This window comes from Aotus nancymaae, unplaced genomic scaffold, assembly GCF_030222135.1.
Source record: "Aotus nancymaae isolate 86718 unplaced genomic scaffold, 86718_ANA_hifiasm-v0.15.2.pri h1tg000017l, whole genome shotgun sequence".
In the NCBI taxonomy this organism is placed as follows: domain Eukaryota; kingdom Metazoa; phylum Chordata; class Mammalia; order Primates; family Aotidae; genus Aotus; species Aotus nancymaae.
Window position 1 is genome coordinate 200,328 of NW_026988429.1, and position 27,242 is coordinate 227,569.

Here is a 27,242-nt window from a genome sequence, read left to right on the forward strand (position 1 = left end):
TACCATCTGTTCCACAAGAAAAAGTAACCTGTTGGACTGAAGATGATGAAGCAAACTTGACAGAAGCTTTGCGTAGTTTCTGGTTACTGGGCTCTGTAATTTCATGTCCACAATCTTCGGGATTAATAAGAATCTCAGATGAAAATAGGGTCTTTTCTGGACTTTCTGTTGTTATCTGAGTGACTGCATCAGATGACAATTTTTCAGAGAAAGCAGAAAGTGGAGTCTTTTTCTTCTCTGGTAATCTGACCAAAAAAAACAAAGAATATAGCAGGTTATATTCTTGGCCGATTAGAAACTGAAATCTCTTTCCAAAAGTGGTTTCAAGGAATATTTTAGTAGCTATAGGAGTATTTTGTGGACACATCAATGACAAATGTTGTTACGGTAAAATTTCTGCAATACCCTTTATTTGGTTTCATACAGTGTTACCACGTGTGTTTACTTTTATCTGAAAACTTACTTTTAATTTAGAATGTAAATGCTATTTTTCAGCTGAATTAAAAATATATTTTTTCAAATTACTGGATGTCCACTATAAATTAGGGACTGTACTACATGCACACAGTATACAAAGATAAACAAGAAACAGAACGTTCCGTCAAGAAGTTCTGGGAGAACCAGGAGTTTTCAAGGTTGTAGTTGTATCTTGAGATCATAGAGAATTAATATTAAAAGAATGGAGCAAGTAAATAATTGAATACATAAATAATTGGAAAGAAGAAACAAATTTTGCTTTAAGAAGAAGTCCAAATAACAGATGTAGATACCTCCCACCAAAGGAGGTTAAGCCTAATCTTCCTCTCCTCCTTTGTGTATGTGCTGAACTGAGTGTCTGGATTTCAAAAAACAGACTATAAGAAGGGACAAATGTACTTATTTTCATGGTGGAGACATCTAGCAAGCACTGCCTTATCCAAGTGATCAGTTAGCATCACCAGTGATGATGTGGATACCACATATGCAACCTAGGCAATACCATTCCAGAAACAGGAACCAGCCAAGATTTCATGATGAAGACACCAAAAGCAATTGCAATAAAAGCAAAAACTGAAAATGGGACCTAACTAAACATAAGAGCTTCTGCATAGCAAAAGAAAAATTATCAACAGAGTAAACACACAAATACAGAATAGGAGAAAATATTTGCAAGCTATGCATCTGACAAAGGTCTAGTATCCAGCATTTCTAAGGAACTTAGTGGGCAAAGGAAATGAACAGATGCCCTTCCAAAGAAGATACATATGTGGCTACCAAGCCTATGGAAAAAACTTAACATCACTGATTAGATAAATGCAAATTAAAACCACAATGAGATACCATTTCACATCAATCAGAATGGCTATTATTAAAAAGTCAAAAAATAACAGATGCTATCAAGGTTGCAGAGAAAAGGGAACGCTTATACACTGTCTGTGAGTGTAAATTAGTTTGACCATTGTAGAAACCAGTGTGGCAATTCCTCAGAGCAAAAACACAGAACTAGCATTTGATTCAGCAATCCATTGCTGCGTACGTACCCAAAGAAACATAAATCATTCTACCATAAAGATACATGCACACAAATGTTCACTACAGAACTATTCACAAGAACAAAGACGTGAATCAACCTAAATGCCCATAAATGACAGACTGAATAAAGAAAATGTGGTACATTTATACCACAGAATATTATGCAGCCATAAGAAAGAGTAAGATCATGTCTTTTACAGAACATAGACAGAGTTTGAAGTCATTGTCCTTACCAAACTAATGCAGGAACAGAAAACCAAATACTGCATCTTCATATTTATAAGTGGGAGCTAAATGATGAGAACTCATGGACACAAAAAGGGGAACAACGGACACTGGGGCCTACCTGAGCATGGAGGGAGGAGGGAGAGGAGCAGAAAAAAAATAACTACTGGGTACCAGGCTTAGTACCTGGGTGATGACATATCTGTAAAACAACCCGGCATGACATGAGTTTACCTACAGAACAAACCTGAACATGTACCCCTGAACCTAATATAAAAGTTCTAAAATAAAAAATAGGCCTGGTGTGGTGGCTCATGCCTATAATCCTAGTACTTTGGGAGGCCAAGGCGAGTGGATCACCTGAGGTCAGGAATTCGAGACCAGCCTGGCCAATATGGTGAAAGCCGTCTCTACTAATAATACAAAAATTAGCCGGGTGTGGTGGCGCACACCTGTAATCAGGAGACTGAAGCAGGAGAATCACCTAAACCCAGGAGGCGGGGCTGCAGTCAGCTGGGATCACGCCATTTAACTCCAATCTGGGAGATAAGAGCGAAACTCCGTTTTCAAAAAAATAAAAATTAAAAATAAAACAAAAAATAAAATTTAAAAAATGATGCTAACAACAGGAGAAGCTAGGAGAGAAGTATTAGGAACTCTATTATATGTATCTTTTCTGTAACTCTAAAATTACTTGAAAATAAGGCCAGGCACAGTGGCTCATACCTGTGATCCCAGTACTTTGGGAGGCTGAGACAGGGGATCACTTGAGTCCAGGAGTTAGAGAAAACCCTGGGCAATGCAGTAAGACCCTGTCTCTATAAAACATAAAAAAGTTAGCCAGGCACAGTGGCACACACCTATAGTCCCAATGACTCAGGAGGGTGACGCAGGGGGATTGCTTGAGCCCAAGACTCCGAGGCAGCAGTGAGTAACTGCACCACTGCACTCCAGAGTCTGGGTGACAGGGCAAGACCTCATCTCTTAAAAAAGAGAACAAATAAAACTTTCAAAAAAAATCACTTGAAAATAAAGTTTCAAGAAAAGAGAATAACGTATTGTAGTAGAGTAATACCTAGAATATATCACAAAAGTAGAACTTTAGAGTCTTTACCATATACCTACCATTCACTAATTGAAAAAGACAATTATGGAAAAAGAAAAAAAATAGGTCAATCTCCCTTATGAACATAAATGCAAAAATCCTAAACAGGAAAAAGAAAAAAAAATAGGTCAATCTCCCTTATGAACATAAATGCAAAAATCCTAAACATAATGTTAGACAACAAAATGTAGTGCATGTGTGTGTATGCTGTGTGCTTGCTCTCATTTTACACACACACACGTTTGTGTGTAGTTGAATCTCTACCATGATAGCTTACCCCAGGAATGCAAGGTGAGTAAACATTTTTTAAAAAATCAATCAATGTGATTCACCACCTCAGCAGAATAAAGGAGAAACACACATGACCACATCAGTATAGGCAGAGACAGCATTTAATAAAACTCAGTAATTATGCATGATAAAAATTCACAGCAAAGAGAAACCACAAAAAACCTTAAAGCAATCATCGTATTTAATAGTAAAACATTGAGAACATATTGCCTGTGACATTAGGAATAATAGAAGGATGCCAACTCTTACCACTGCTATTCAGTATTTTAGTAAGGGTATTAAATGGTATTAGCAGTAAGGCAGGAAAAAAGAAAAGGTATGGATAACAAAGGAAAAAATACTTTTCATATTTGATATAACTGTGTACATTGAAAAATCCAAAAGAATCTACATATAACTTATAAGAATATAATTAAATTTTTAGAAAAGTTGCCAGATGCAAGATGAAATTTTTTAAAGTCCTTTCGATTTTTCTGTATCATAGAAATTATAAAATTAAAATATAAAATATATGTCACAAAAATAGTACCAAAAATATCAAATACCTCATAAAGTATAATAAAAGATGCAAGAACTCTACAGGGAATACCATTAATATAGTATAGAGAGAAGAGTGATCCAAATGGGTCTTCCGTTTCCAAGTAGGATGTAGTAGGGTAGTTACGATGTAGTAGGTAGCCATATACCATCACTCCTACTTTAACAAACGAAATGAATAAATTATAAAAATCACATTCTTTAAAAAGTCTTAGAGCTACAGAAGCAATGAGGAAATATTTCTAACTAATACGCTAGACAGAGGTATTTGGTGATTCTAGGCAAAGGCTTGGTGTAGGTAGACATAATCTAGTGACAGAGAAATCACTGAGCTTTTGATGAACATGTAGGCTGTCACAATGGTGTGACATGATGCAATCTAGTAGAATACCCATCTGATTTCCCCCACAAGACATTTCCTGATTGTTGAGGTGGTATGGGAGGCTGGGGGCTGAGCCAGAGTAACACACTGAAATCTCATTCACACTATAAGTGGCCAAGTCACACCAGATGGAGAGGCCTGGGACAAACACACATCAGCTCTCCTCCTTAAAACATTTGCCAGATGTTGTACCTGCTTAAGGCAGGAGGCTTAATAACAAATGCTTGAGGGAGAGAACTTTCAAAGGTAAGGAATTAAAAGACTCACCAGACTCTCAGTCAAAAGTCAGAAGAGCCAACCCCAAAAAAGGGGCTGAGTCAGAAAAACAGTAAAATTATTTGCAAGAGTACTAATAAAATGAATTTCCCTTGAGAAAGTGTAACTGCAACAAATACATGACTGGTGTTCCCCTTATATTTACCATATTCAAAAGCTGTGAGGGCAGAGAGTAGAAAGAGTTGAATTCAAATATCTGAAAGCCTGAACTGAGTTCTTCCAGTTTTGGATTATTGAAAAACCAAAGACCTGTCAGGCTTAAAGCAAATTTTCTTTGCTATTATGAACAGTGCTATGATGAACACTGATTATATGTATTTTTTTCAGAATGATTTCTTTTGTTTTGGGTATATACCCAGTAATGGGACTGCTGAGTTGAATAGTAGGTCTGTTTTAAGCTCTTTAAAGAATCTCCAGTTTTCCCCAGTGGCTGAACTAATTTATGTTCCCACCAACAGGGTACAAGCCTTCCCTTTCCTCTACAACCTCACCAACATCTTTTGTTTCATTTTTTAACTTTTTATTAATACTTATTCCGACAAAAGTGAGATGGTAACTTATTGTGGTTTTGATTTGCACTTTTTGAATGATTTGTGACGTGGAACATTTTTTCATATACTTGTTGGCTGCATATACATTTTCTTTTGAGAAATGTCTGTTCATGTCTTTTGCCCATTTTTTAAAATAGCGTTGTGTGTTTTTTGCTTGTTGAACTGCTTAAGTTCCTTACAGATTCTGGATATTAGACCTCTGCTGGATGCACAGTTTGCAAATATTTTGTCCCATTCTGTAGACTGTTCATGTACTCTGCTGATGGTTTCTTTTGCTGTGCAGAAGGTTTTTTATTACTGACTCAATTTCAGAACCCGTTACTGGTCTGTTCATGATTTCCTTTTCTTCCTGGCTCAATCTTGGGAGGTTGTATTATTTCCAGGAATTTATCCATTTCTTCTAGGTTTTCTAGTTTGTATGCGAATAAGTGTTCATAATAGTCTCTGAGCTTTTTCATGTGTTTGTGTATTTCTGTGGAATCAGTGATAATGTCACCTTCATCATTTCTGATTGTACTTATTTTGCCTTCTTTTTTTTTTTTTGAGACGGAGTTTCGCTCGTTACCCAGGCTGGAGTGCAATGGCGCGATCTCGGCTCACCGCAACCTCCGCCTCCTGGGTTCAGGCAATTCTCCTGCCTCAGCTTCCTGAGTAGCTGGGATTACAGGCACACGCCACCATGCCCAGCTAATTTTTTGTATTAGTAGAGACGGGGTTTCACCATATTGACCAGGATGGTCTCGATCTCTTGACCTCGTGATCCACCCGCCTCGGCCTACCAAAGTGCTGGGATTACAGGCTTGAGCCACCACACCCGGCCATGCCTTCCTTTTTTCTTAAACAATTTAGTTAGTGGTCTGTCAATCTTGTTTACTCTTTGGAAGAACCAACTTTTGGTTTAGTTGGCATTTTGTATGGATTTTTGCAACTTAATTTCATTTAGGTTAGCTCTAATTGTGGTTATTTATTTTCTTCTGTTAGTTTTGGGATTGGCTTGCTCTTGTTTTGTATGGATTTTTGCAACTTAATTTCATTTAGGTTAGCTCTAATTGTGGTTATTTATTTTCTTCTGTTAGTTTTGGGCTTGGCTTGCTCTTGTCTAGTCCCTCTAGGTGCAAATATCCTTAATCTCTATTATTCTCTTATTTACAATAATCAACACACAAAACATTATGTAACATATGAAGCAGGAACAAAATGACCAAAAATTGACAGAAGAAAAATTGATTTACAGGGGATTTAGCTACTAGTTAGCACAAAAGGACTTCAAAGTGACTATTAATATATTGAGAGCAAAAGATAAAAGAAAGTAGACAAAACATGGAAAAATCTCAACAGAAAATTACAATCTATTAAAAAAAGAAATCAATATTTCAGAATTAAAAAATACATTATCTGAAATCTGATTCAATGGTAGCAGAAGCAAATAGACACTATGGAAAAACTAATTCGTAAATACAGAAAGTCCACAGAAAACTACCAAACAGAAAAAGAATAAACAGATGACAGCATAAGAAACTCATGGGGGCACAGTCATATAATCCAATATATGTGTATTTTACTCCTAGGAGAAGGGAGAAGAGTACAGAAACAATATTTATGAGTTAATGGGTAAGAATTTTCCAAAACAGGCAAAAGACTTAATCTACTAAGTTACAGCTCAGGGAACACAAAGGAATACAAAGAAAAACCAACTCTTGGGGTATCACAGCCAAAATGCTGAAAGTCAAAGCTGCAAAAATAAGAATGACACTTGATCTTTCAACAAAGACAGTAGCTCTTTAAAATGCTGAAATAAAAACTTATAATTCTATAATCAACTGCAATACATTTTTTTAAATTAAACAAATAATAACTAAGATATCCCTGGAAGACCTCAGGAAATACCAAAGGAAATTTTTTAGGCTGAAGGAAAATGAATCAATATAGTATAGAAGTGCTAGAAAGAATGTACAACACTTAAAGGGTGTGTGTGTGTGTTTGTGTAAATATATATATGTACATATGCATACACCCTTGTGTATATATACATATTTTATGTTGTTTTATATTTCATATATATATATGGAAAAGAATGTTGTTTGTTCAAAGCAACAATAATGTCTTATGGGATTTATAACATGTAGAACAGAAATATATGACAACAAAAGCACATATAGCAGGAGTGGGTAAATAGAGTTCAACTATCATAAGATATTTCGTTGGTCATAAAGTGGAAAAAGTACTAATTTAAGGTAAACTGTAAAGTCAAGGAAGTATATTATAATCTCTAGAATAACCACTAAAAGACAGAAAAAAAAGTAAAACAAGCCAACAGAGGAAATAACATACAATAAAAACAATTAATCTAAAATAAAAAAGGACAAAGAAAGCAAATAGCAACATCAACTAGCTCAATAATTATATTAAATGTCAATGAAACAAATATCCCAGTTAAAGACAAAGATTAACAGACAAGATTAAAAATGAATAATATTCAACTATATGATACTGACAAGTGATGCACTTTACTGTAAAGTCATAGGTTGAAATCAAAAGGATATAAAAGATATATCAATCATAAATAAAAAATAAGCTTCCTATTCTCTTTCCCCTCTCCTGTGTTTTTATTCTCCCTTTCCTTTATCTTTCCCTTTCTAACAGTTCAATCTTAAAACCATTAGGTGGACAGAACAAGGTGAGAATCTGTAGCAAAGTGACAATGGCCCAGAGCAAGGTATCAAAATCTCTCAGACCACAGTGCAATCAAATTAGAACTCAGGAATGAGAAACTCACTCAAAACTGCACAACTACATGGAAACTGAACAACCTGCTCCTGAATGACTACTAGGTAAATAACGAAGGCAGAAATGAAGTTGTTCTTTGAAACCAATGAGAACAAAGACACAACGTATCAGAATCTCTGGAACGCATTTAAAGCAGTATGTAGAGGGAAATTTATAGCACTAAATGCCTACAAGAGAAAGCAGGAAAGATCCAAAATTGACACCCTAACATCACAATGAAAAGAACTAGAGAAGCAAGAGCAAACAAATTCAAAAGCTAGCAGAAGACAAGAAATTAGATCAGAGCAGAACTGAAGAAGATACAGACACAAAAAACTCTTCAAAAAAAAAAAAAAAAAAAATCAATGAATCCAGGAGCTGATTTTTTGAAAAGATTAACAAAATAGACCACGAGCCAGATTAATAAAGAAGAAAAGAGAGAAGAATCAAATAGATGCAATAAAAAATGATAAAGGGGATATCACCACTGATTCCACAGAAATACAAACTACTATCAGAGAATACTATAAACACCTCTACGCAAATCAACTGGAAAATCTAGAAGAAAAGGATAAATTCCTGGACACTTACACCCTCCTAACACTAAACCAGGAAGAAGTCAAATCCCTGAATAGACCAATAACAATTTCTGAAATTGAGGCAGGAATTAATAGCCTACCAACCAAAAAAAGTCCAGGAACAGATGGATTCACAACCAAATTCTACCAGAGATACAAAGAGGAGCTGGTACCATTCCTCCTGAAAATATTCCACACGAGAGAAAAGGAGGGACTCCTCCCTAACCCGTTTTATGAGGCCAGCATCATCCTAATACCAAAACCTGGCAAAGACACAACAAAAAAGGAAAATTTCAGGCCAATATCCCTGATGAACATCAATGCAAAAATCCTCAATAAAATACTGGCAAACTGAATCCAGCAGCACATCAAAAAGCCTATCCACTACAATCCAGTTGGCTGCATCCCTGGGATGCAAGACTGGTTCAACATACACAAATCTGTAAGTGTAATCCATCACATAAACAGAACCAATGACAAAAACCATGATTATCTCCATAGATGTAGAAAGGCCTTCAACAAAATTCAACAGCCCTTCATGCTAAAAACATTCAATAAACTAGGTATTAATGGAACATATCACAGAATAATAAGGGCTATTTATGACGAACCCACAGCCAATATCATACTGAATGGCCAAACATTCCCTTTGAAAACCGGCACAAGACAAGGATGCCCTCCCACACCACTCCTATTCAACATAGTACTGGAAGTTTTGGCCAGGTCAATCAGGCAAGAGAAAGAAAGGGTATTCAATTAGGAAAAGAGGAAGTCAAATTGTCTCTGTTTGCAGATGACATGATTGTGTATTTAGAAGACCCATCGTCTCAGCCCCAAATCTCCTTAAGCCGATAAGCAACTTCAGCAAAGTCGCAGGATACAAAATCAGTGTGCAAAAAATAACAAGAATTCTTATACACCAATAACAGAGAGCCAAATCATCAGCGAACTTATGATTCAAATACAAATACAAATACAACTTATGAGGAAGGTAAGACCTCTTGAAGGAGAACTACAAACCTCTGCTCAAGGAAATTAGAGATGACACAAACAAATGGAAAAACATTCCATGCTCACGGATACGCAGAATCAATATCATGTATATGGCCATAGTGCTCAAAGAAATTTACAGATTTAATCCTCTCCCATCAAGCTACCATCGACTTTCTTCACAAAATTGGAAAAAAAACACCTTAAATTTCATATGAAACCAAGAAAGAGCCCACATGGCCAAGACAATCCTAAGCAAAAAGAACAAAGCTGGATGTATCACACTACCTGACTTCAAACTATACTACAAGGCTACAGTAACAAAAACAGCATAGTACTGGTACCAAAACAGATATATAGACCAATGGAACAGAACAGAGGCTTCAGAAATAACACCACACATCTACAACCATCAGATCTTTGACAAACCATATGATCCTTTACAGGAAATGAGAAAATGTAAAATGAAAGTGATTGTGCAGCAGGTGAACAACTTATTCCCAAATAACTAAGGAGAAAGAGAAGTTCCTTGTACCATATTTACACCTTTTCTATAACTTTGTGATTGTTCCCCTCCCCACAAAATATCCCAAACAAGATCTATAGGAAAAACAGAAAACACACAAACATAACTAGAGATATATGCTGTTTTCAAATGCTGATTAAACAAGCTGAATTAAAAATTCAGTGAAGATGACAATTTCAACAATACAGTTGATCAACTGGACCAACGTAATTCAATTAACATGATACAACATATCAACAGAATGAAGGGCAAAAACCACACGATCATTTCAATTGATGCTGAGAAAACATTTCTTAAAATTCAACATCTCTTTGTGATAAAAACCCTCAAAAAAATGGGTAAAGAGAGCACATACCTCAACATAGTAAAAGCCATATACGACAGACCCACAGCTAGTATCATACCGAATGGGGAAGAAACTGAAAACCTTTCCTCTAAGATATGGAACATGACATGGATGTCTACTTTCAACACTCTTATTCCACAAAGTACTGGAAGTCCTAGCAAGAACAATCAGACAAGAGAAAGATAGAAAGGGCTTCCAAATTGGAAAGGAAGAAGTCAAATTATCCTTGTTTGCAGATGATACAATCTTTTTGAAAAAACCTAGAGCCTCCACACAAAAAACTATTTCAATCAATAAATTCAGTAAAGTTGCAGGATACAAAATCAACATACAAAAATCAGTTTGCATTTCTATATGTCAACAGTGAATAACATGAAAAAGAAATTTAAAAACTAATCCCATTTACAATAGCTACACGTAAAATCAAATACCCAGCAATTAACCAAAGAAGTCAAAGATTTCTATAAAGGAAACTATACAACTTTGAAAGAAATTGAAGAGGACACCAAAAAAATGGAAAAATATTCCATGTTCATGAATTAGAAAGATAAATATTGTTAAAATGTCCATACAACCCAAAGCAAAACGGGTACTCCACTGAATATGTATTCAATGCAATCTCTATTAAAATACCAATGACATTCTTCAAATAGAAAAAAATCCTAAAATTTACATGGAACCACAAAAGACCCAGAACAGCCAGAGTTATCCTAAGCAAAAACAATGAAACTGGAAGAATCACAATACCTGACTTCAAATTATACTACAATGCTATAATAACCAAAACATCATGGTACTTACTAGCTTAAAAACAGACACATAAACCAATGAAACAGAACAGAGAACTGAGAAACAAATCCACACACCTACAGTGAACTCATTTTTGACAAAGGTGCCAAAAACATACACCAAGGAAAAGACAGTCTCTTCAATAAATGGCACTGGGGAAACTGGGTATCTAAATGCAGAAGAATGAAGCTAGACCTCTATCTTTCGCCATATACAAAAATCAAATCAAAATGAATTAAAAACCGAAATCTAAGACCTCAAACCATGAAACTACTACAAAAAAACACAGGGGAAAGTTTTTAGGATATTGGTCTGGGCAAAAATTTCTTGAGCAATATGCCACAAGCACAGGCAACTAAAGCGAAAATGGACAAATGGGATCACATCAAATTAAAAAGCTTCTTTACAACAAAGGATATAAACAGTAAAGTGAAGAGACAACCCACAAAATGGCAGAAAATAAAAATCTGCAAACTACCCATCTCACAAGGGATTAATAACCAGAATATATAAAGAGCTCAAACAACTCAACTGGAAAAAAATCTAATAATCTGATCAAAACACTAAAACTAAAAACTACAATGAGGTATCACCTCACCCCAGTTAAAATGTCTTACATGTCCAAGAGACAGGCAATAACAAATGCTGGCAAAGATGTGGAAAAAAGGGAACCTTTGTATACTGTTGCTGGGAATGTAAATTAGTGCAATCATTAAGGAGAATAGATTGGAGACTCCTTTAAAAAACTAAAAACTAAGTTACCATATGATTCAGCAATCCTACTGTTGCGTATATACCCCAAAAAAGGAAATCAGTATATGGAAGACTGATTTTGCTACTCAAAAGTAATCTGCAGATTCAGTGCAATCCCATGTTTGCTGCAGCACTGTTTATGGTAAGCTAAGATATGGAAGCAACCTATGTGCCCATTAACAGATAAATAGATAAGAAAATATGGTACATATACACAGTGGAGTACTATTCAGACATAGAAAAGGATGAGATCCAGTCATTTACAACAATACAGACAGAAGTGGAGATCATTATGTTAAATGGAATAAGCCAGGCACAAAAAGACAAACACTGCATGTTCTCACTTATTTGTGGGATCTAAAAATCCAAACAATTGAACTCATGGAAATAGAGAGTAGAAGGATGGTTACCAGAGGCTGGGAAGGGTAGTGAGGGGTTTGGGAAGAGACTGGGATAGTTAATGGGTACAAAAAATAAAATAAAATGAATAAGAACTATTATATGATAACACAACAGGGTAACTATAGTCAATAATAACTGTACATTTGAAGATAACCTGGAGAGTGTAATTGGATTGTTTGCAACTCAATGGATAAATGCTTGAGGGGATAGATACCCTATTCTTCACGATATGCTTATTTCACACTGCACGCCTGTATCAAACCATCTCATGAACCCCATAAACAAATACACCTACTACGTACCAACAAAAATTACGGAAGAAATTTCTACAGCCACCCTAATCTTTAGCAATCACCACCCAGAGCAGTTAATAGCCACCCACATCAAGATAAGACCACCACCAGCAAAAAGTAAGTCACTGAAGGTTCAAATGATCGTTAGCATTTTTAGGCAATAAGAATTTTTAAATTAACGCTATTTAGACATAATGCTATTATACACTTAAGAGTACAGTATAGTGTAAACATAACTTGTATATGCACTGGGAAACCAAAAAATTCATGTGACCTGCTTTATTGCAGTGGTCTGGAACTGAACCTGCAATATATCTGAGGTATACCTATAAACCTTTAGGCTTAAAAAGCTCAGCAAATGCCTAACAAGATGTACCAAAGAAATCTATAACTAAAAAAAAAAACCAAGACATTATATTCAAAAGACACATGCACACACTTTTACGGCAGGACAATTTGCAACTGCAAAGACATAAAACCCTAAGTACCCATCAACCAACAAGTAGAGAAAGAAAATGTTGTATGTATACACCATGGAATACTACTCGGCCATAGAAAAGAATGAAATAACATCTTTTGCATCAACTTGGATGGAACTGGAGGCCATTATTCTAAGAGAAGTAACTCAGGAATGGAAAACCAAATATTGTATGTTCTCACTTATAAGTGGTAGCTAAACTATGAAGACGCAAAAGCATAAGAATGATATAACAGACTTTGGGGACTGAATGGGGAGGTTGAAGGGGGCTGAGGGACAAAATACTACATAGTGGGTAAAGTGTGTATACTACTTGAGTGATGGGTGCACTAAAATCTCAGAAATCACCACTAAAGAACTTATCCATGTAACCAAAAACCACCTTTACCCCAAAAACTACTGAAATAAGAAAAGTACTGCCAATCCAATCACGTGATCCATTTAAAAATCAATTAACTGGACTTGATCAAAAGGGAAAAACCCCTGTTCTTTGAAAGACTTTGTTAAGAGGACAAGAAGACAAGTCACATACTCTGAGGAGATATTTGCAAATAACATATCCAGAAAAGACTCGTATCCAGAGTATATTAAGAGCTCTCGAAATTCACCAATAAAAAGCAAACAACCCTGTTTAAAAAGGACTTCACCAAACAGGATGGTAAATAAGCTCTTGAAAAGGTGTTCATAATAATTAGCGATTATGGAAGGACATGCAAATTAAAACTATGTTGAAATATCACTGTACAACTATAAAAATGGCTAAAATATTTTGACAACTTACACATTGGTGAGGGTATGGAGTAACCAGAATGTTCACCCACTGCCAGTGGGAATGCAAAATGATACAGCCACTCTGAAAAACTAGTATTAGTTCAGCTCTGAATAATTCTTACAAAGTTAAATATACACATACATAATTCAGGAATCCTCTTCCTTAGTACTTACTGCAGAGAAACACAAACCTGTATATAAATGTTTACAGCAGTTCTAATTTTAATGGCCCCAAATTAGAAACAATTCAAATATCCTTTAAGGAGTGAATGGATAAACAAATTGTGGTAATCTGTACAATGGAACTGTAATATAAAAGAGCAACAAAAAGGCACTACCAACGCACACAAGATGGATGTGTCAAATGCATTTTGCAAAGCAAAAAAGGTCAGATCCAAAAGACTGTTACATATTTTATGATTCCATTTGTGTGACATTCTAGAAAGGCAAAACTCTAGGGAAAAAAAACAGACCAGGGACTGCCAGGAGCAAGGGGTCAGGGGAAAGACTGTCTCTAAAGGAATGGCATGGGGGAATTTTCGGAATGATGGAACTGTTCATATGAAACTGTGGCAATGGACAGAACTGTAAAGCACAGAAAATGATGTTTATAAGTATGTACTTTATATATATATATATTTTATTGCACTTTAAATATGTACATTTTTAAAAGTCAACCAGGATATGAAGCAAAGACGGAATGCAGAATGTGATTAATGAATCTAACTACATTATAAATGAATCACGTATTCACACTGAAGAGTATGGGGAAGAGAGATGCTGACTTAAACTTTAGCAAACAGCATTTTTGTCTAGATATTTTAATGATAAATTCAAAACTGCAAATAAACACTGTACTCTAGTTGCAGAATTTGTTTTTCATGTGGGTATGGGCTAGGAATTCTGAAACTGCTTTATTTATATCCTAGAGTAAATACAGATAATGAGAGCCAGTTTTATCGCTATTAGAGACAGAAGTTACAAGTAAAGAAAGGGGAAAGGAAGAATCAACCCTGTAGATCTGTACTGGAGTCAGAGGTATCAGTACGGACTCATGATTTAACACACATACACACAACATTAAAAGATACAGCTATGAGTATACACATAAGTTATCATATCTACTATATTTCTTAGCTTTATTCACTGAGAAACGCTACACACAGTGACATCCCAGCACCAATGAGCATGCCAGGTACTTACATCTTGCTTTCTAAATACTATTCTCCTTCCTCCCTTGACAGAAAAGGTTTTTTGGCTGGGCGTGGTAATCTCAGCATTTTAAGAGGCTGAGGAGGGCAGATCACTTGAGGTCAGGAGTTCAAGACCAGCTTGGCTAACATGGTGAAACCCCATCTCTACTAAAAATACAGAAAATTAGCTGGGTGTGGTGGCGCACACCTGTAATCCTAGCTTCTCAGGAGGCTGAGGCAGGACAATCACGTGAACCCAGGAGGTGGAGGTTGCAGGGGGCAGAGATCGCACCACTGAACTCCAGCCTGGGAGACAGAGCAAAACACTGCCTCAAAACAAAACAAAACAAAACAAAACAAACAAAAAACAGAGGGTATTTTAATCAAACAGTTGATTCTGGGTCTGGGGTACAGTACAGAAGCCAACCTGAAAGTGCTCTAAATAGCTAAAACAAGAATTTGAGCAACAAAAAAGTAATAGTATATTATAAATGAATCACCTACTCATGCTGAAGGATGAGTAGGTGATTCATTTATAATACAGTTATAATCCAAAGGATGAAATAAACACTCATGAGTCTACACTAATACAAATAAATAACCTAGGGTGGAATAAATGAGGGAAGAACAATTCTCCTTACAGAAGAATTCAAAATAACAAATGTAGAAGAGATGAAAGACATAAAAGAATTAAAACACCAGAGTAATAACTGCTATAGCCAAGACCCACTCATGAATGCTAAAATTACTAGTCAACGTTTAAACAGGTTATTTGTGTAGTCTAACAAAATATCCCTCAAAAGTTTGGTATCTCCAAAGGAAAAACAGTAACTTTACAGTGGAGAATCCCAGCAGATACCACTTTAGCCAAGTAAGCAAGGTTAACATCACCAGTAATGTATATCAACATAATGTGCTCTCCATTGTGACGTATTGAGAATGCATAACGCTAGTCTAAACTTGAAGCATCAAACAATGCTAAATTGAAGAAGCTTCTTGAAAATAACTGATTAGCACTCTTCAAAGTGTCATGGTCACGAAAGACAAGGAAAGACTGGGAAAGTGCCACAGATTGGAGGAGCCTAAGACGTGACAACTAAAATGCAAGATGGAATCCTGGGGTGGATCTGAAACAAAAAAAGGTTCATTTGTGGAAAAACCTGGTGAAATCAATGTTAGACTATATATAGTTTTATTTTATACCAAGAATAGTTTATTTTGATAAATATTTTATGGTTATGAAGTTATGGTAAGACATTAACATAAATGAAAGCTTCAGTAAAGGTTACATGGGCAAACTCTAAGATATCCCCCAATGACATCTACCTCCTTGTATTCAGGACCTTGTGTAACTGCCAACCCTTGGGTGAGAGCTGCAGACACTGACTTATTTCTGTTGAAGAGAATGCGGCAGAGGTGATGAGATGTCACACCCAAGGGTAGGCTACAAGAAGACTGTGCCTTTTGCCTTGGGCACCCTCTCCTACCCCTCACTTCCTCACTAGGTGTCATATTATGAGTGCCTTACAGAAGCAAAAAGCCCATGTCTCTGGCCAAAGCCATGGCCATGTGTGGAAGCACATCCTCTCAGGAAAGCCCTGTGAGAGAACTTAAGACAGAAGTACCCAAAAGAGATACATTTAGATTTTTGACCTACATACATTTTCAGATGTTTATTAAGTTGCTACATTTCAGGGTAACATAATACATAGCACTACATAATTAATACAGGAACTCTTGTGCTACATCTACAACTCCTCTGTAAGTCTAAAATTATCTCAAAAAGAAAACATTTAAATATCTTTTATCTATATATACTTTATATTTTACACATATATACTTTATAAGTATTTTATACATATATACTTATATATATGTTTTATGCATCTGTGTGTGTTTGTGTGTAGTTTGAATTATTTATGGACTGTGGAGTTCAACAAACCTAGGTTCAAATGTCACCTCCAATGCTCAACAGCCATGTGATCTTAGGAAAACATTTTCTCTTAAGTCTCAGGCTTTTAAAATCCAAAAGTGAGGTGATAATATCTATTTCTGATTATTATACTAAGTATAAAATAAAATAAGCATCCACTACAAATGTACACGCTGAACAAATGGCATTATTGTTAGTTCATCTAATATACATGTATATATGTTATGTATATAAACATATATACATATATGTATATATAGTATATATAGTATATAATGTATACTATATATTTGCATATATACATATGTATGTATATATAGTATATACATGTATACTATATATAGCATATGCTATATATACAACATACATGTATACTACATATACATGTCTACAATATATACAATATATACATATATGTATATATTTATATACATATATGTACATAATATATATACTTATATATAGTATACTGTGTGTGTATGTATAGTGTATACACACAGTATACTATATATAAGTATATATAGTATTATACATGTATACTATATATACACGTATATACAGTGTATAGCATAAATACATATATACTAATGTATATATAGTACACATGTATATACCATAGATACATATATATGAATACAAACATATATAGTATATATTACATATAATGTATATTATAGATATACACATATATATTGTTAGATGAATAATAACGCCATTTGTTCAGAATGTATATTTGTAGTGGATGCTTACATCATTTTATACTTAGTGTAATAATCACTTATGTATGTATACATATATATGTATACATACATATATAGCATATGATACATATGTATGTATACATATATATGTATATATACATATTATATATGTATATATACACATATAATATGTATACATATATACATATATGTATACATTATGTATATATACTATATAATATATAGATATATGAATATTATATATTTACATATACATAATATATATACATAAGACATATTTATATATAAATATATATACATATATAATATACAAATACATATAAATATACAAATATAAATATGTATATATATACTTATGTAAATATATATTTTAGTACTATGTGCATATATACATTAATTAGTACATTTATAATGTATAATATATATTATGTATACTATACATGTATATATACATAATATACAATCTATAGATTATATGACGTAGACATAATATATGTAATCTATAGATTATATATTATAATATATATTATATATAATTGTATATATAAAATAATTATATATTTGATCATAATTATATAAATATATTACAATATATTATAATGTATAATTATATATGCTATATTATATATTATATTATGTATATATTAGATATAATATATAGATTATATATTACACATATATCATACATAATATACAGATTATATGTTATGTATATATCATATAATATATAGATTATATAATGTGTATATATAGTATATATACTATATATACATTATACAGTATACATATACTAAATGTATATACATATATAGTATATATAATATGTATACATATATAAATATATATGTGTAATCATGTATTATTTTCTCCTCATTCATAGCTTTATCTGATTTTTAAGGTATGCAGTTACAATAGTTTGGCATTTAACCTTTGAAGAGTTGGTCCCAGCTATTCGAGAGGCTGAGGCAGGACGATAGCTTGAACCCAGGGGGAGAAGGTTGCAGTGAACGGAGATCACACCCTGCACTCTGGCCTGGGTGACAGAACTAGACTCTGTCTCAAAGAAAAAAATTTTTTAAAGGTATCAGTACTGATCTCTATAGCACTCTACTATTTATAACATTGAAATCAGAGATTTCCCTTGTTTTTGCCCCAATCTACTATCTCAATCCCTAACTTTCAGAGCTGTAAGGGATTTTTCAGCATTCTACCCCTTTCCTTCTACATATGAGTGCCAAAGATATTGAATAAGTTATCCAGCATCGTGACTGGAAGAAGAGTTGGAAGTAGGGGTCAAATTCTAGGACAGAGTACTGGGTAGGGGAATAAGACCTTGCTTTGATTAAACAGACTGCATTTGAATGCCTTTTCTCCTACCTACAAACAATATCTTTTGGCACAAGCAGCAGTCAGTATCTCCACTTCCCGGTAGGAAAATAGAGATCTCATCACCTGCTTAATAGGATCATCATGAGAAGTAAGACAGCAAATGTAAGTTCCTCATTGCCATGACTCACTGCCACAACTACTACCGCCTGTGGATGATAAATAAACATTTCTCTCTTCCTCCTTTCCAAGCCCAGTGCTCTCTACTGTGGTATGATGTCTCTTCAACTATAAGGTAAAATATTAAACATACAGGTAGTTCTGTTTCACCATACTGTAAAAGGCTCATTAAAGTCAAACTGAATTAATGGCAAAGTGCTAAAATTAGGCTGAATAATATAAATCTAATGGACTTACCCCTGAATTGGGTTTCCTTTCCTACAATACACTATGAAGTGGGGCATCATATCAGGGAGCACATTATGTTGTCTTACTGGTGATGCTAATCATCATTTGACTAAAGTGGTATCTGTCAGGATTTTCCACTGCAAAGCTATTTTCTTTGTAAATGCTAAATATTTGAGGGAAGTCATGAAATGGAACCCAGAGCTGGAGAAGACAGAAAGGGAGAGAGGGGAGGAGAGAGGAAGAGAGAGAGCAAGCAAGCCCCCATATACGTGTGTGCAACCTCCAAAGGAGACCTTCAGCATATGTCCAACACAGTAAATAAGAAGCTAGTAATTGTATCATTGGATGATCAAAGATTTTTGCAAAGTCATTCAATTTTTTAAAACACTTGATGTCAAGTCTTGCCAAAAACCCTCTGAAAGTATAAACATGTTACTGTCATATGTTCTCTTTTACTTAACATATTTATTCCTTGAAAGACTTCTAGTAATTAGTCAGACACAACCTCCACTCAGAGAAATCACACAGCCTTCCCTCCAAGAACCAACATTTGCTTAAGTATTTGAAACCCTTCATCATGAAGTCCATCCAGCTTGCTTTTTATCACAATGAGACTCACCGATCTGCAGATACCGGAGTCCCCTCTGGATTGGAATGTCCTTCGAAATCTGAAATGTTCACCTGTATTTGCCTTGAGGTTACTATCTGGCTATTTTGAGAAGGTATGGTTTTCAAGTCCTGAGTAATAGTGTTACTGTCTGGAAGAGAAGGCTGTACAACTTGGAAATCCAGTGAAGATTTAGGTCCTAGAAAACCTAAAGCTTCTTGATCCTGTGCTACAGGTTTACTGGTCAGTAATTTGGAGGTTGGTTCCAGTGATCTCGAAGATATAGTAGGTAAGTCAAAGTTAAACTCACTATTTATCCTTGCTTTAGAAGCAGCATCCAATGAATAAAATCTTTTATCTAAAGTTCCACTATCCAACTTGGAAGAAGTCTTGGGACAAAAAGTTACACAAACACAAGAAAGTGCTTTTCTATTTGAAGGAGGAGTAGATGCAGATGTTGTTAATGTACAGCGATTTGGGGGTGACTGGGAGACAACATTATTGAACTTGGCTTCAACATTTATAGTAGAAATGTGTGACTTAGGCTTCTGTTGATTATTCTTTTCTACTACACAATCCTGACCTTGAGGAAGGGGGAAATGGTGTTTTCTCATTTGGTCATCTACACCTGGCGCTTTACTTTGACATCGTTCAAGAGAAATGGGAGAAGGAAGGTCTGAAGCTACAGAATCCTGACCTTGAGGAAGGGGAGAATGTTTTTCTCTCATTTGATGATCTACATGTGGGACTCTGCATTGTTCAAAGAGTTCTCGTTGTTCAAGAAAAATGCAAGAGGGAAGGTCTGGAGCTACATAATCCTGATGTTGAGGAGAGGGAGAGTGGTGTTTCCTTACATGGTGATCTGCATGTGGGGCTTTGCTTTGTTCAAAGAGCTCTCGTTGTTCAAGAAAAATGCAAGAAGGAAGATCTGGAGTTATAGTTACATTCTTCTCTTTTACTCCTAGTCTGGAACTCGATCTGCTTACTCCTAGGGTGGAACTTGGTCTGCCCCTGCTAATAAGGGTATGGTTATCAGAAATTTGAATTTCCTTGACATTGCCAGAATCTGCAGTGGTACTGGGTTCACAATGACTGCCTGTAAAATCTGATCTTTCTAAGGGTTTTTCTTCTTGAAGAGAATGCTCAAAATCAACAGATAATTTTTGGCTTTGCCTTCTACCTTCTGCTAAAATAGTCACTTCTTTATCTGGTGAATTACTTTGCATTTTAAATGATGAAGGGCAAGAGGTTTTCTGCTTAAGCTCTCTAGGAGGATTCTGGTCTTCAGTGAAATGAGAATTAAATATCCCAACAGATGCTCCAGTACACTGGCTACCTTCAGTGACACCAACCTTAACAACAGAGGAATCGGAAATGCCTTTAGAATGTCGGTGAGATGAAAAAGTAATGGAGGTAGTAACATTTTTCATGGGTTCTGGGGATGGCATTTGTGATGAAGAATGAAAATCCACTTCTTTAGGTGGCACAAAAGCAGGTTCTACTAATTCTGACAGCCAAGGGTCCATCTTTTCATGGAATGGCATTCGAAGACCTTTGCTGATTTTGAATTCATCAGGTATAAAGTTTTGAAATGGGGAATGACTTTTTAACTGCAAGGAATTCCAAACTTTGAAATGGGAGTCGTTCTGGTCTAAGGATGCAGGAAGGCTGACATGCCTGGCTCTGCATGATGATGGGCTCTGCCATCCTCTGGTCATTTCTGAGGGTTCAGCAGATCTGAAAACACAAGGGTGGCTATCTAGTTGTGCTTGTTCAGAAGTTAGAGTCCGGAAACATCCTTTTTCATGGCTCTGAGTAATAATATGACTACATACAGCTTCTGGCTTGCATCCAATTCCCCGTGGACTCTGTAAACCCTAGAAGATAGAAACAATCAGGGTCTTACTTGAAGCAGTCCAAGTAGTTATACACAAGTCAGTTTTATACTCATGCTAAGACTGGACCATGAAGGTCATGTCACTCCTTTATGATGTAACAGGCCAAAGAGTACAGCAAGAAAAAAGACAGTTAACTACAGAATAAAATCACTAACAATGATTAAGACCACTCAGAGAGTTGTTCCAAAAATTTTCCACAAAGTAAACACCAAAGATTACTATTGTCCACCAGTAAGTATTCCCATCTTAAGTAATAGAAATCCCTTATTCAAATTTTGGCAGGCTATATAGCCACCAAATGAGAGACATTTCCTATTTCTTCTGCAGCCACTTGTGACCACATGACTAGGTTGAGGCCAATGGGATATGAACAAGAGCATCAAGTACAACTTCTGCTTCCTGTCCTTAAAATCAAATTCTTGACCTGCATGCTCCCCCAATATCACCACCACTATCATCACTATTTTTCTCACCTGCTGAAAATAAGAATGTATGGAACGACCTTGGAAGTCATGCGTAAGGACAGCTTAGTTTTCCAGTCAGCTTGGGTCCCTAGATGATACCAAGGGCAGAGCTCACTTTCCTAACATGAACAATGACATGAAAAAATAAAATTCTACCTTATTTGAGCCACTGTATGTTTGGCGATTACAGAAGCTTGACCTAGATCCTAATATTTTACCCCTAAGAAGAAGGGAGAAAAAAAAACCAAGATCTCGTTTCCTGAGGCATAGGACCAGTACTCAAAGCTACCATACATGTAACATTTTTTGAGGTTTCTGTTTTACCTATAAAGTCATTATAAGTTGACATTCTATTTGATGATATAGCAACATCTGATTTCACATAAAAATATTCTCAATTATGCTGCATCTCCCCAAGTGATTGAGTAGATGTGCTTTTGATGGCAGCAGCATCCCATCTTCAGTGGCTGCTGCCATGATGCCAGCTACAGTGGGGGAGGAGCAGCTGGGGATGCTTGCTCTACTGAGCTGGTGGGAGTGGAGAACAGGCAGAAGCCCCACTCCCTTCTGAGTTGGAGGGGTGGGAGCCCCACCCTCATAGGCACAGCTGCAGCCACCCAGACACAACTGTGGACCCAGGCACCCTTGCGCACTCGGGGATCTGGGAATTCCCCCTGCCCCCTACAAGCTCAGAAGTGCCTGCTCCCACTGCCTGGCCTCTCCCCACTCCTGATCCCCACTCCAATGTCAGAGCAAAGTGGAGGTTGAGCCCAGGCACTGTTGTGACCCAGCCAGGTGTGCACATAGTTTGGGCAGCGCTTACATGCCAGCCCCTGCCACCTCCATCTCCTGCAGACACCGGGCACAAACGAGCACAGGAGGGAAGCTGCAGGGGGCAGGAGGGCTGAGGGCAGCTCACAGTGGGTCTGCAGGTACCCCTTGACATGAACAGCCTGGGTAGCACAGGCACCACAGATAGCAGAGTGATGGCAGATGGGTTCCTGGGCAGAAAGGGGCAGGTCACTGGTGAAGCCGACCTTTAAGCCAGGGATGGCTTAAAGGGCTGCCAGTTCCAAGGACAGGAGTGAGAACTTATGGTGCTTTTTCTGGGCCTGTCCATGGACCAATTGGCATACACCTCCTCCCCTCTAAAGCCCATGAAAACCAAGGACTCAGGACGATCCAAGATGGCTGAATAGGAACGCCTCTGGATTGCAGTTCCCAGTGAAAACGCAGAGGGCGAGTTCTAAACGAATTTTTACTGCCCATAGACCAGGAGATTCCTGGGCAAAAAAACACCATGAGTCTCCAGCGTGGCTGTTTCAGCTGGCACAGCAGGTCTCTGTACCAAAACTCACACAAATCCGGGCGCCATCTCAACTGGCAACTGGAACACCTGGAAGACAGAGTTGCCCGTTCAACTGAAAAAAAAAAGGGGGGCTGAAACAGGGAGCCAGGTGATCTGGCTTGGCCAGTCCCACCCCCACAAAGACCAGCGATCTGAAATGCTCTGGATTGAGAGTTTCACAGCAAGCACAGCTGGACCGGAACGGTCCAGCTCTGTGGGGGGAAGGGTGTCCGCCACTACCGAGGCAGTCCGCCATTACAGAGATAGTCGGCCATTACTGAGGCACACCGCCATTACCAAGGATGTTCTAACTATACCCCTATAAACAAAACAGCAAGGAAGTTCACCCAGCAGCTGGGCAGAGCCCACGGCAGCTCAGCAACACATCTGCTGGCAGACTATGACTAGGCTACCTCCGCACTGGGCAGGGCATCTCTGAAAAAAGGAAAAAGCACAACAGAAACTTATAAATAAAGCCTCACCTTCCCAGGACAGAGCACCTGGGAAAAAAAGGCAGTTGAGTTTCGCTGCAGCAGACTTAAATGTACCTGCCCAGCAGCTCTGAACAGAACAACAGAGCTCACAGCTCAGCACTTGAGCTCCTATAAGGGACAGATTGTCTCCTCAAGCAGCTCCCCAACCCCTGTATATCCAGAGATACCTCATAAAGGAGACCTCAGGCTGACATCTGGTGGGTATCCTTCTGGGACAAAGATAACAGAAGAAGAAACTGGCAGCAACTCTTACTGTTCTGCAACCGCTGCAGGTGATCCCCAAGAAAGCAAAATCTGGAGTGGACCTCCAGCAGTCCTACAGAAGAGGGGTCTGACTGTTAGAAGGAAAACTAAGAAACAGAAAGAAATAACTTCATTATCAACAAAAAGGATGTCCAGAGACCCCATCTGAAAGCCACCAACTACAAAGACCACAAGTAGATAAATCCACAAAGATGGGAAGAAACCAGTGCAAAAAGGATGAAAACACCCAAAACCAGAATGCCTCTCCTCCTCCAGGGGATCACAACTCCTCACCAGCAAGGGAACAAGGCTGGATTCAGAATGAGTCTGATGAATTCACAGAAACAGTCTTCAGAAGGTGGGTGATAACAAACTTCTCTGAACTAAAAAAACATGTTCTAACCCAATGCAAAGAAACTGAGAACCTTGAAAAAAGGTTTGACGAAATGCTAATGAAAATAAACAGCTTAGAGAGGAATATAAATGAATTGATGGAACTGAAAAACACAACATGAGAACTTCGCGAAGCATACACAAGTTTCAAGAGCTGAATTGACCACGCAGAAGAAAGGATATGAGAGACTGAAGATCAACTCAATGAAATAAAACAAGAAGGCAAGATTAGAGAAAAAAGAGTAAAAAGAAATGAACAAAGCCTCCAAGAAATATTGGATTATATGAAAAGACCTAATCTACATTTGATAGGTGTACCGGAATGTGACGGAGAGAATGAATCCAAGCTAGAAAATACTCTTCAGGATATTATCCAGGAGAACTTCCCCAACCTAGTAAGGCAGGCCAATATTCAAGTCCAGGAAATACAGAGAACACAACAAAGATATTCCTCAAGAAGAGCAACCCCAAGGCACATAATCATCAGATTCACCAGGTTTAAAATGAAGGAAAAAATGCTAAGGGCAGCCAGAGAGAGAGACCGGGGTACCCACAAAGGGAAGCCCATCAGACTCACAGCGGATCTCTCAGCAGAAATCCTACAAGCCAGAAGAGAGTGGGGGCCGATATTCAACATCCTTAAAGAAAAGAACATTCAACCCAGAATTTCATATCCAGCCAAACTAAGCTTCACAAGCGAAGGAGAAATAAAATCCTTTACGAACAAGCAATTGCTCAGAGATTTCCTCACCATTAGGCCTCCTTTACAAGAGCTCCTGAAAGAAGCACTAAACATAGAAAGGAACAACCATTACCAGCCCTTCCAAAAACGTACCAAATGGTAAAGAGCATCGACACAATGAAGAAACTGCATCAACTAATGGGCAAAACAACCAGCTAGCATCAAAATGGCAGGATCAAATTCACACATAACAATATTAACCTTAAATGTAAATGGGCTAAATGCCTCAAACAAAAGACACAGACTGGCAAATTGGATAAAAAGTCAAAACCCATTGGTGTGCTGCATTCAGGAAATCCATCTCACATGCAAGGATACACAAAGGCTCAAAATAAAGGGATGGAGAAAGATTTACCAAGCAAATGGAGAGCAAAAAAAAAAAAAAAAAAAAAAGCAAGAGTTGCAATCCTAGTCTCTGATAAAATGGACTTTAAACCAACAAAGATTAAAAGAGACAAAGAAGGGCATTACATATAGGTAAAAGGATAAATAAAACAAGAAGAGTTAATGATCCTAAATATGTACGCACCCAATACAGGAGCACCTAGATATATAAAGCAAGTTCTTAATGACCTACAAAGAGACTTAGACTCCCACACAATAATAGTGTGAGACTTTAACACTCCGCTTTCAATATTAGGTCAACAAGACAGAAAATTAACAAGGATATCCAGAACTTGAACTTAGACCTGGACCAATTGACCACATAATTGGAAGTAAATCAATCCTCAGCAAATGCAAAAGAACAGAAATCATAAAAAACACTCTCTCAGACCACAGTGCAATCAAGTTAGAACTCAGAATTCAGAAACTAACTCAGAACTGCACAACTTCATGGAAACTGAACAACTGGCTCTTGAATGTTGACTGGATAAACAATGAAATGAAGGCAGAAATAAAGATGTTCTTCAAAACCAAAGAGAACAAAGACACAAAGAACCTCTGGGAAACATTTAAAGCAGTGTCTAGAGGAAAATTTATACCAATAAATGCCCACATGAGAAGTAAGGAAAGATCTAAAATCAACAACCTATCGTCAAAATTGAAAGAGCTAGAGGAGCAAGATCAAAAAAACTCAAAACTTAGCAGAAGACAAGAAATAACTAAGATCAGAGCAGAACTGAAGGAGATAGAGACACAAAAAACCCTTCAAAAAAATCAATAAATCCAGGAGTTGGCTTTTCGAAAAGATCAACAAAATAGACCGCTAGCCAGATTAATAAAAAGAAAACAGAGAATAATCAAATAGATGCAATAAAAAACGATAAAGGAGATATCACCACAGATTGCACAGAAATACAAACCACCATCAGAGATTATTACAAACAACTCTATGCACATAAACCAGTAAGCCTGGAAGAAATGGATAAATTCCTGGACACTTACACCCTCCCAAGCCTAAACCAGGAAGAAGTCGAAACCCTAAAGAGACCAATAACAAGGACTGAAGCTGAGGCAGCAATTAATGGCCTACCAACCAAAAAAACCCCAGATGGGTTCACAGCCGAATTCTACCAGACATAGAAAGAGAAGCTGGTACCACTCCTTCTGAAACTATTCCAAAAAATCCAAAAAGAGGGAATCCTTCCCAAATCATTTTATAAAACCAACATCATCCTGATTCCAAAACCCAGCAGAGACTCAATAAGAAAAGAAAACTTCAGGCCAATATCCATGATGAACATAGATGCAAAAATCTTCAATAAAATACTGGCAAACTGATTGCAACAGCACATCAGAAACCTTATCCATCACAATCAAGTAGGCTTCATCCAGGGGATACAAGGCTGGTTCAACATACGCAGGTCTATAAACATAATTCACCACATAAACAAAACCAAAGACAAAAACCACATGATTATCTCAATTGATGCAGAGAAGGCCTTCGACAAAATTCAAC

General features: G+C 36.8%; 1 protein-coding gene across 12 annotated transcripts in view; it reads right to left on the reverse strand.

The window, feature by feature from the left end:
* Nucleotides 1-27,242, reverse strand: part of LOC135275608 (centrosome-associated protein ALMS1-like) — a 271,819-nt gene that overhangs the window by 156,895 nt on the left and 87,682 nt on the right. For all 12 annotated transcript variants that reach the window (XR_010343217.1, XR_010343218.1, XR_010343219.1 and 9 more), the window contains 2 exons: nt 19,773-21,637; nt 4-245 (listed from right to left, as the gene is read on the reverse strand). Coding sequence is in view for 8 of the 12 variants with exons in the window: in XM_064377819.1 (XP_064233889.1) it covers nt 4-245; nt 19,773-21,637 (2,107 nt within the window). In the remaining 4 variants the exon portion in view is untranslated. The remainder of the gene's footprint in view (nt 1-3; nt 246-19,772; nt 21,638-27,242) is intronic.